Below are 12,053 nucleotides of genomic sequence, written 5' to 3'. Positions count from 1 at the left end.
GAAAATTATACTCTATGGAAAATAACCTAGAGATATCCATTTAAATCTAACAAATACTACATCATGATTATACAATTATAATTTTTATACTTTTATACAGTACCCCCTGAGGCAGGTGTTGGCCAACATCTTGTTCAAGTCTATAGGTCCTACTTGTACTACAGCTCCAGATTCTTGAAGTTCTTGTAATTTTATTTGTAAATCCTATACATAGGAAATAATAGAAGTATTTCCCCCTAGCAATGATGTGTATGAAGAGGGGAAAGGCTTAGCCTGTATAGGCAGATGTCAAAAAGCATCTCAAATGGTGAGATGTGTAGATCTCCCCTGGGCCTTCTTTGAAGATAAAATAGAGCTCGAGGGAGAACTTGAGGCCATTTTAAATGAGTCTCAGTGCAGTTTTCCAATCATAGTTTTAAGATCTCTATTCTTTCAACTTGGCCTGAGCTTTGGGGATGATATGGTACATGGAATTTAGAAGTGATTCCTAAACAAGAATAAATTTGAGACCAAACCAAATCAGTAAAATGAGTTCTCCTGTCTGAATCAATATGTTCTGGCAGGCCAAAACGAGGTATAACTTATTTTAAGAGTACTTTGGCATTTGGAACTATGCCCAAAGGGCTTTAAAAGACTTATCTGCCTTTTGATCCATCCATAGCACTGCTTGGTTTATACCCCAAAGAGATAATAAGGAAAAAGACTTGTACAAAAATATTTATAACCATGCTCTTTGTGGTGGCAAAAAATTGGAAAATGAGGGAATGTCCTTCATTTGGGGAATGGCTGAACGAATTGAAAATGATGATAGAATACTATTGTGCTCAAAGGAATAATGAACTGGAAGAATTCCATGTGAACTGGAATGACCTCCAGGAATTGATGCAGAGTGAAAGGAGCAGATCCAGAAGAACATTGTACACAGAGACTGATACACTGTGGTACAATTGAACATAATGGACTTCTCTAGTAGCAGCAATGCAAGGATCCAGAGCAAGGCTGAGGGACTTAAGAGAAAGAAAACTAGTCACACTCAGAGCAAGAACTGTCGGGGGAGAAACACAGAAAAAAAACAACTGCTTGATCACATGGCCTGATGGGAATATTATTGGGGATGTAGACACTAAACGATAACTCTAGTCCAACTATCAATAATATGGAATTAGGTCTTAATCAATGATACATGTAAAACCCAGTGGAATTGTGGGTTGACTACCAGTGGGGGTGGGGGGAGTGGAAAGGGAATGAACATGAACCATGTAACTATGGGAAAATATTCAAAATTTAAATTAAAAAAAAAGGAATGCTTTGACAACAAAAGCCGCTGTGGCTCAAGCGGTTGGAAACACTTCTGGCCATCTTTTCAGGTAATCTACTATGACTAGACAAAATTTATAATGTCCAGCCTTTGGCATCGTAATAAAATTGATTTATAGATGTTCAAAAGGTGTGTAAGCCAGAGTACATCCAAAAACTTTTTCACAAAATATGCTTGAAAGGTGGGGCAGGCTGAACACACTTTAGAAGTTTTGGTAGTTATACCAGGGGGATCTGGGGAATGAGAGGTTTCTCTCTAGTTCCAGAGTCCTTTCTCCCCTCTCAGACCTTCATAAAGGTCCTTGGCCATTTCTCTGGAGTTTTGAATATAGCATGGATGAGCCTCCTTTTATACATATTGTTGTGCATTATCATTTGCCTCATTCAGATTATTATTTCTAAATGCATTCTATTATTGTTATTATTCCTATAATTGTTGTTATTTCTAAAGTTGTTATTTATGAAATTACTGTTATTCCTAAAATTGACTTATTCAGTTTGTACAGTTTTGTTTGATATCTGGATTCTTACAAAGGGGCTATGGCCAGTGCTCAATTTGCTTTTTGTTTTTCAATTGCTTCCTTTGATCTTTTAATTTCTTTTCTTAATGTCTCTATTAAGTTACTGTTTTCCTCATTGTTCTTTTCATAGCCATTAAATATATAAAAACTTACTTTCTTCAATTCTTCAAGGTCCATATTAGCCCAGTTTGGGCAGTTGGTCTTAAAATAATCTTTGACCACTTTACAACATTTTTTTACGAACTGTCTTCTTATCTGTCTGACATCTCTTTCTCTGGAAAGCTCCAGGTCTATATATATGCTTCCCAGCTCAATAAGTCTGTACATAAATTGGCATGATTTTCATCAGTTTTTTGCTTAAGATTTTCAAATTTAGTCCATGTGGCAGGCCTATCAGAACAGGCTCTCATTGCTGTTAATAATGCCTCTCTAGCCTGGCATAATTTTGTGTAATCTTGTTCATTATTGAGGTTCCATTTTGTGTCTTCCTGGGGCCAATGATCTAATTGACAAGAGAGATGATTTTATTTTTCTCTCTGTTAAAAAAGCTTTGATCAAATTTTCCATTCTGTGAAATGCTTTGTACCTTTTTAATAACCACAATTGGATCGTACTCAAAAGAAGGGGAATATTGTTTGAATCTCTCAATATCTTGGGAGGGATGAAGGGTGTATGATGCCTAAGGGAAACTACATCCCCACTCTTATTTGAGGTGGGTACTTCTTTCAAGGGGAATAGGCCTTTAGGTGAATTACTTTTGATTTCTGCCTTTTGGCTTGGTGCTTGGGTTGCCATAGAGCAGGTAATGGGTGTAGGTGGGGAAATAGGTCAGGTGATAGGAGTTTGAGGAATTTGAGTAGATTTAGAGATAGAGCAGGAAAAGGAGGAGTTGAAGTGGTTTGAGTATGAACAAAAATGCATGGAGCAGGATGGGACAGAGACTGAGTCAGCTCTAATGATGAGGGAATGTGGAAAGAAATCTCTTCTTACTCTGGGGATTTATCAAACTTTTCTCAATGCTTTTTATATAAGTCCTGAGATCCCTCAAACTCTCCTCCAGCTTCTTCTCAAGGTCAGCTTTTAGTTTAGCTCTGAGCTTGAATAAATTACTGTATTGGTTTTTCCTGAGGAGGAATAGGTAAAATGCAGGCTTCCCATCAATATAAGTACAGCTAGGAACAATGCTAAATAAGGCCACTGTGAAATATTCTGTTGAATAAGCCATTTTAGATAGACAATCAACAGCCTCCCAATTTGAACTAGACTGCTCAGTATCAAATTTAATCTAATTGTTCATTTTGTTTGCAGTTCTATTTTCTGTCAGTAGATGACACTGTTTTAACGATTTTCTAACTTCTAACCTAGCTTGGCTGAGGAAAACGATCAGAAGATTCTAGGTTTGGCTTCTAGCTGGCTTGCCAATTAAATGTAAGGGTTAAATGAGGAGTTTGACAAAATAGGAGAGCAGCTTTAAAAAATTTTTGTTTTAATGAGAATATAGTAAAAGGAGGGAAATATAGGGAAAAGGTAGAGAAGAGAAATTGCCTAACTAGCTACCCTGTAACTGCCTTTAGAGAAAGTTCAGCTGATCACCCTTCAGCTCAGATTACTAGGAGGAATATCCATCTATCCTAACCACCAACTAATCACCAACCAATACCATCACCAACCAATCCCCAATGATGAACTACCAATGACCAACCACCTCCCAATCCAAAAAAGGTCCCCAAAGTCCCTTTTAATCTTCATGCTGGCAGGACCTGAGCTAGGCCTTGAAAGGTAAATAAGAATAAAATATATAGGCAGGTTTCATAGTTGAAAATAATTTAGGTATCTATTTTAAAACAATAATAACTGACTTTTATAGCACACTAAAATTTGCAAAGTTTTAATTTTTTTCTTATACTATCCTCACCACAACCCTGTGAAATAAATACCATAGGTGATGGTCCTCCCATTTTACAGATGATAAACAGGGATATTAGGCCAGCCTTATAGTTGGGAAAATCTGATTCCTGTCTCTGATATGTACATACTAGTTTTGCTTCTGTAAGTCTGTGTTTTGTGATTGTTAGCCAAAGACTCTGGATCAGTAGGAGTTTTTATATGGGAGGCTTCCTACAAAGATGAATCTCAAGTCTGGAACACACACACGCACACACGTACACACACGTATGAGAGAAGACTTGAGAGAAGAGTCATAGCTTGATCTTCCTATGTGGTATATGATACCAGGCTTGTGGAGATTTGTCACAGAACCCTGGTATATCCTAAATTGTAAAAAGAGATAAAAACAGATTTCAACATTCTTGAAGCTAGTGATTTTTTTCTAAGAGCAGCACTTAAATGTTCCTAATACCGGCCTAACAACAAAAGTTCCAGTCTACCTATCCACACTAAGTTGTTATTTCCCTTGGTCAGAATAATGACAGTTTAGTAAGATTTTGAGAGAAGGAACTTAATAAAGATCTCAGAGCCACAACTAACTGGAATAAGTTTGCCTGGTTTTCTATCTGGAAAATAACTCTCAAGCTTAGCCAGAATGATCTGGTATGTGTTTGAGATCATCTCTCCCCTCTACAGTTAATCAAAGAATGCATTTGGCTTCGGGCAAGTGTCAGGCTGGGTCAGTGTAATGGTCATCTCTCACTGCCTAGCAACTCCTGGTTGGGGAGGAGGGGAGGAGGAATGGTGGCGTTTAGTCACTGTGAAGGGCCTATTGACTATCTCTTAGCTAGATGCTTAAGCTTCATACAGGTGGGGGTAAAGGGTATTAAAGTGTCTCTGGGAATTAAGAACTCAGAACTGTTTCCTTGTTTTCAGAGTCTTGCAAAGGACCACCGCATGAAACTTATGCAGCAACAACAGGAAGTGGCAGGACTTTCAAAACAGTTGGAACATGTCATGCATTTTTCCAAATGGGCAGTTTCAAGTGGCAGCAGCACAGCTCTGCTCTATAGCAAGCGCCTGGTATGGGAGTGTTTTGTATTTCATATTTAACATGTAATAATGCAGTAGAATTAACTAATGAAACGGTTAGAATTCACAAAATCTAGGAAAATGTATATCAATTATAATATTCTCCTCCTTGCACATCATTTTAATATTATCAAGAACTCCCAGAAAAAGCCTACCTTCACATAGGATAAACTGTTTTATATATTAACTGTGTTTTTTCCACCTTTGTTTCCCAAGCACATAGTTGAAGATTAATAAATATTTGTTTAACTTGTCAATGTATTACATTTTTACTTTGTGTTATATTTTTTAATTATTATAGATAAATGCTTAATTTTATATTTTTTTTATCCTTAAGCAAAATACATACTTCAAGGTATTTCCATTCATAATTGGCTCTCATCTCCATCTTTTCCAACTACCTTTCTTAGGGCATGTGGAATTAATTCTCTTTCAACCACTATAGTATATAAGGGTAATCTTTCTCCCTTAAGAACTATATGATCAACTTCATATCTCTTCCATCTTCATAATGGTCTGTAATATAAGATTTAACTCCCAGAGGGTTGGATAGAGGTTTACCTAGGAGAAACCCTCTATAATTCACTTTTTAGTGTCATTTTTAAGCCATAGTTGGTGCTTCAGAGAACCTTCAATGAATTAAGAGGGGAGAAGTTTAGACCTAAGGCGGATGGACATTGCAATGCCAGACTTTGTAAGGAATGTATTTTGTATGTTGTACATATCTTCAAGTGTATAGGTTCTACTTTACCAAGAAGTTTTTTTTTAATGCTCATTTGAAACCATGCATTTTTTTAAAGCACTCATTATTTCCTCTTCTTCCATCCAATTTTTGGTACTTATTTGTGCTCTTCAGATTTTATGTAGATTCTAAAAACAATTTCTAAATACATGTTGATTTTTCAAAAAGTTAAATGATAAAACATAAAAAATGTTTTTTCTAGTGCTGGGTCAGTTTTCAGTTGTATCTGAAAAGCTCTTATGTTTAATAAAAGTACTCACTAGATTACTTGTAATTCTTCTGCAGTTGATTTAATAGCTAACAGACGTTTAATTGTTCGAATTGAGATGACATAGTTGTTTGTGTGTATCTTATGATGTAGGTTTATTTCATCTTTGTTGGTAACTCAAGATATAAAAAATGTTTATAACCTAAAATTCTCTTTTATTGACTATTCATGTTCCATGGTTTTGTATTTCTTGTCTAGATCACATATCGATTACGGCATCTCCTTCGAGCCAGATGCGATGCTTCACCTGTGACCAATAACACTATTCAATTTCACTGTGATCCTAGCTTCTGGGCCCAAAATATTTTCAATTTAGGTAGGATATTCCTTCCTATGCTTGTCTAACTTGAATCTGAAATACTATCAAAAATTGATTTCCTTCTAAATAATTTTTAGCCTATGTTATTGATATGTATTATTTGTCTGATCAGTGGTATTATAATTTATGAAGATATCCATATCCAGTGGAATGCTTTGTCCTATCATAGTAATAGTTCTTAACATTTTTTCCATCATGGTTCCTTTTTTCAGTCTGAAACCTATACATTGCTTCTCAGAATAATTTTTTAAGTTTATGAAATATACAAATAAAGCCAATTGCACTAAAACCCAGTTATCAAAATATTACCCCAAAAAGCCCAAATTCACATGCCTTAGATTAATATTCTGGCCTAGGGCTAGTACTCTGAACTGAGAGTTCATTGGCAGAATTTTCTTCAAAGTAGTCACATCCATAAATAAGGTAGGTAAGAAAAGCATGTCTAAAGATTAAATTCTTACAATATTGGAAGGGACAAAATGAGACAATTTGTATAGAGCAGTGATTCCCAAAGTGGGTGCAACCACCCCCTGGTGGGTGCTGCAGCGATGGCCACAGGTGCATTTATCTTTCCTATTAATTGCTATTAAATTTTTAAAAATTAATTTCCAGGGGGCTAATTAATATTTTTTTCAGGAAAGGGGGCGGTAGGCCAAAAAAGCTTGGGAATCACTAGTATAGAGCAACAGTGCCTCAAAAGAGAAGGGTACTGGGCAATGAGGTGGCTCAGTGGTTAGAGAGCCAGGCCTAGAGACAGAAGGTCCTGGATTTAAATCTGGCATTGGGCACTTCCTAGCTGTGTGAACCTAGGCAAATCATTTAACCCCAGTCGCCTCACCTTACCTCTCTACTGCCTTAGAATAGATATTTAGTATTGATTCTAAGACAGATGGTAAGGGTTGCTATTTTTTTTTAATAAATGGTGAAGAAATGTTTTTAAAGATTAAGATACCCAGAGAGATAGCGACCTCTGTTAACTGCAAACATTCATTAAGCACTTGTGTACATGCTCAGTTATTGTCATTAAAATAAACATATTTTCCTTGTATTCAACTGGAAATCTCTCCACTGACCCATTGGGCCCTCATGACACCCAGATTAAGAGTCTCTAACTTAAAATGGTCTCTTTGTCACATGAATCATTTTTGCCCACTCATGGTGAATTACGATTCTTTAGCAAATACTTCCTGGAGGAGATGTATTTTTAAATCTGATATAAAAGGAAGTGACGAACACGAGAATGTTATTCCAGGTTGAGAGAACAACATATTAAAAGATATAAAAAGCACTGTATGCTGCTATTTCTCCTCAGACTCTATGGCAAGGTATAATAAAAAATGAAATTGAAGAGATTTGGAAGGAAGGCCCTGAAGAGCAAACAGGAAAGCTGAGATTTGATGTCACAGGGAGGCAAGGAAGAGACTACTTAAATGACCCTGATGTGAGGTAAAGATAGGATTGACTAGATTAATGGCTATCAGATGAGAATTAAGAGTTTACCTTGGCCAGGTCAGGATAGAACTTACCTTTGCAATATCTCTGACAGGTGACTATTTCAAAACTCTTCTTGTATTTTTAGTGGTCATGATCCTCATGACCTCTTTAGTTAACCAATCTACCATTTGACAGATGTAGTGGTTAGAACATTCTTAATTATCTTCATTTGGATTCTTTTTCTTGTAACTTCCACTATTCTTTTTTAGGGGGTAGGGAGTAGGAAATAGGGAAAGGAAAAATTTTAAGTGGATAGTTAAAGGATGGGAGATAAGTGAGTTAAGGAATCATACATGCCTCCTTCCACCCTCAGATTTTTAATGTGGATAGACATAGTGGTTATACTAGTGCTAGTAAGGGAGAATAGTTGAGATGAAGTGAATTTAGGAGGGAAATTCATTTTCTTTCACAAGTTTCCCATGCCGGTATGATATCCAATGTGAAATAGGCATTAGATACATAATATAGACATAGGGATAATTTACATAGAAATGGAAACCATGTGACCAGGCAAACTTGTGTTGACATTAGTTTATAAAAGAATTAAAAATGAGAATGCAGGCCTAAGCCATGCTAGATATTCGGTCATTCATGAAGTAAGAGTAAGAACTTGCCAAAAGCATGCATGTATAAAATTTTTTTCAATTTAATATACATTAACAGTAAGGTATAGGACTTTTTGGGTGAACAGGTAGATAAAGGGTGGAGTTCAAGTGAATTGATGAGGTAAGTAATATATGAGTCACTAAAGTGACTGAAGAGCTAATAGCTTATAAATAAATCAGTTTATTTCACAGATGCAGTTTAGATTTTAAAACTATTGTTTTTATTAGTTGTCAGAAAAATATTAAATTTAACTTTTCTTTTTAATCAGGTTCTTTAGTAATCGAGGATAAAGAGAGCCAGCCACATATGCCTAAGCAGAATCCTGTGGTGGAACAGAATTCACAGCCACCAGGTGGTTTATCTTCAAACCAATTATCCAAGTTTCCAACACAGATCAGCCTAGCTCAATTACGACTCCAACACATGCAGCAACAGGTAATGGCTCAGAGACAGCAGGTGCAACGGAGGCCAGCACCTGTGGGGTTACCAAACCCTAGAATGCAGGGGCCCATCCAGCAGCCTTCCATCTCTCATCAGGTAAATTTGGAAGTCAGCCCCATCCTAATCTAGCTTCCTCTAGTATAAATGTGTTAAACAATCTTAAAGAAAAAGAAAGAGCCACGTTTCTTATGAGTTTATGGTAAGACTCCCACCAAAACATTAATATATGAAACTGTTGAACTGCAAATCACTTGAAAGTTCTCTGTAAACGAGCTATTGATTCTTAGTCCTAGTTTAACCATTTGGATTTAATGACTTATTTATTTGCTTCTTCAAATTAGTCATTTTATCTAGAATTACTATACCAGGCATACAATTAATAGGAACACTTATGTAGATATTATTTCTTTAATCAAAAAAAATATGAGAATCATATTGACACATTGAAATAGGCGTGCTACATTTAAAAGACTACTTTTTCTGCCCATTTTCCAGAACATGCCTTGATTTAACATCATCACGTCATCTTATTCATTCATTTACTGTCATTCACTTAACCAATAATTTTTATCCACTTAATTTATGCTGTCTTCTATCTATGTACTGTTTAAATTCATTTTCTTCCATTTTTTCCCTCACTTGTTACCAAAGTTACACATAACCAGGCATTTATGTAACCAAATGATTATGTGTATTAATGGTTCCCAACCTTTTTTGGCCTACCACCCCCTTTCCAGAAAAAATATTACTTAGCCCCCTGGAAATTAATTTTTTTTAATTTTAATAGCAATTAATAGGAAAGATAAATGCACCAGTGGCCATCACTGCCTCCTTGGAGAGCTGCAGCACCCACCAGGGGGCGGTAGCACCCACTTTGGGAATCACAGGTATATATGGTTGGTATTGAACTTTAAATCAATACCTCTCCACTCCTTTATAGGGGATAACAGCAGTGAGGAGGTACTAGGGGAATCTAACATCTTCTGATATATAGAGACAAGGATGAATAAATTTATATACATCTAATGTGTACATATATCATATACACACATGCTTCATTTAACTTCATGAGTTTGTTTTTTATTTTTGGGTGGGGGTGTTGAAGATGTGGCTATCAGTACAGTAGCCATACAAAGTAAGCTTTTCAGATAAGCCTTTCAGGTAAAGATAAGAGTAATAAGTTGCCAGTTTAGAAGACAATAAAAGTAGTGGGGCATTTGGGTAGCTCAGCAGATTGAGAGTCAGGCCTAGAGATGGGAGATCCTGGGTTCAAATTTGGCCTCAGACACTTTCTAGCTGTGTGACCCTGGGCAAGTCACTTAAACCCCTATCATCTAGCCCTTACCACTCTTCTGCCTTGGAACCAATATACAGTATTGATTCTAAGAGAACATAAGAGTTAAAAAAAAAAAGACAACAATAAACTCAGTGTATTTAGAAAATGGCAAATGCATGCTTATTGACTTGAATACCTATGTAGGCAAAATCCAAGTAATGATGGTGTATCACTTGCATTCTTTGGTGAGATGTGTAGTAAGAGAGTATAAGCCATAGAGAGAGGCAGTTTAGTGTAGTAGAAAGGGCATTCTAATTTAATCCAACAGATCTGAGTTTATATTCCACCTCTGATAATTTGATATTTTTGTAGAAAGAAGGAAGCGTGTGTATAATACACACTTAGTAATGTGCTAGTCATTGTGCTGAACACTCGGATATGAATTGAAAAAGCAGGATAGTCCTTGCCTTCCAGCAAATTTACTTTTTTCATAGGGGAGAATGGCACATAAATCAGTCATGGCCAGTGTTGACACTTTGTTAGAAAAATCACAAGCCTGTTGAATGGAGCAATAAAGCAAGTAATCATTCCATCCTTCCCAGAAGTGATATATGGATAGTTTTTTCCACCCCCATAGATGGGCTAATGGAGGCAGGGTGTTACCTAGAGGAGCAGAGCTTAAAGGTGGCCAGGAGCATTGGCCTTGGTGTCTGGATCAAGTTGGTGGAAAAACTGGCTCATTAGTCAGAGACTAAGGGGTCTTGGGAGGACGTATCATGGTAGAACCTCTTTGGACCTCCTGTTTCCCTATTGTAAAATTGGGCTAATGATGTTGTACACTCTCTACTCCACTGAATTGTTGAAAGAAAAACTTTTTTAAACCTTAAAGCATTATACAAATAAATTGTTATAAAATGACTTAAAACTTAATTTATAAAAGACTAATTGTTTTCATGTGTTCCACCAATTAAAAACCCTTTTTAGGATTGATACCAATGTCACACATACACATTAAAGTTTCTTCAGTGTAATCATTTTTCCTACAGATGTTTTGTTCTTGGAAATTCTCATTTCTAATGTGAAGGAAAGCATTTTCTGAAATTTGCTTTAAAAAAAAAGAAACTACTACTAACTGTGTTTATGTTTTGTTTTTTAGCAGCCCCCTCCACGCTTGATAAATTTTCAAAATCACAGCCCCAAGCCCAATGGACCAGTTCTCCCTCCTCATCCTCCTCAACTAAGATATCCTCCCAACCAGAGTATACCACGGCAAGCAATAAAACCCAATCCACTACAGATGGCATTTTTGGCCCAGCAAGCCATAAAACAGGTAACACTTTTTTCTACTTAGCTATACTCTGCCCCTTCCCAAATAAATCCACATAGGAGACAATCTTTTGTTTCTATGATAACTATTATATTATTTTACTTCTCCATAATTCATAAGTTCCTAATGTTTGATGTTTATGACTATTTTTCCTAACTAAGATCTGCTTATGTTTCCCACATTTTTTCAATGATGTAAGGGCATGCATAGAATAAATCACTTTTACTATTGGGAATATAACTACCCCTAAAAAAATTTAATATCTGGGAGGAGCGGAAGAGGAGTACTAAGGAACCTTACTAGCTGCATTTCTCTTAAAAGAAATCCTCAGATGAGTTTTGAAAGATAAGGAAGTTTAGTAATTAAGTGGTATTCATACCCCAGTTTAAATTCTTCTGATTTGGGGGGCAGATAGGTAACACAGTGGATAGAGCTCCAGCTCTGAAGTCAGGAGGACCTGGGTTCAAATTTGGTCTGAGGCTCTAGCTGTGTGAGCCTGGGCAAGTCACTTAATTCTAATTATTTAGCCCTTACCACAGGGGTCGGCAATGTATGGCTCTTGAGTCATATCTGTCTCTTTTGAGGGCCAGATATGGCTCTTTCTGCAGGAGCCATAAAGTCAATTTTTTTTCAGGCACTGTTACAGGAGTGCGCACTGTGAGCACTGTACGGCTCTCACGAAATTACATTTTAAAAAATGTGGTGTTTATGGCTCTCATGGCCAAAAAGGTTGCCAACCCCTGCCTTACCACTTTTCTATCTT

The 12,053-nt window shown here is 36.5% G+C and overlaps 1 protein-coding gene across 2 annotated transcripts in view; it reads left to right on the top strand.

Annotated features, from left to right (window-relative positions):
* The window catches only part of TRIM24 (tripartite motif containing 24), a 136,676-nt gene that overhangs the window by 94,283 nt on the left and 30,340 nt on the right, over nt 1-12,053 (top strand). The window contains exons 7-10 of one of the 2 annotated variants that reach the window (XM_044679674.1): nt 4,662-4,808; nt 6,026-6,143; nt 8,515-8,681; nt 11,120-11,293. In XM_044679674.1, coding sequence (XP_044535609.1) covers nt 4,662-4,808; nt 6,026-6,143; nt 8,515-8,681; nt 11,120-11,293 — 606 coding nt within the window. Of the gene's footprint in view, nt 1-4,661; nt 4,809-6,025; nt 6,144-8,514; nt 8,784-11,119; nt 11,294-12,053 lie in introns of both variants that reach the window. The other variant, XM_044679673.1, reaches the window with a different exon arrangement.

This window comes from Gracilinanus agilis, chromosome 5 (assembly GCF_016433145.1).
Source record: "Gracilinanus agilis isolate LMUSP501 chromosome 5, AgileGrace, whole genome shotgun sequence".
Lineage (NCBI taxonomy): Eukaryota > Metazoa > Chordata > Mammalia > Didelphimorphia > Didelphidae > Gracilinanus > Gracilinanus agilis.
Note: the sequence above shows the minus strand (reverse complement) of the source record. Positions and strands in the feature narration are given on the sequence as shown.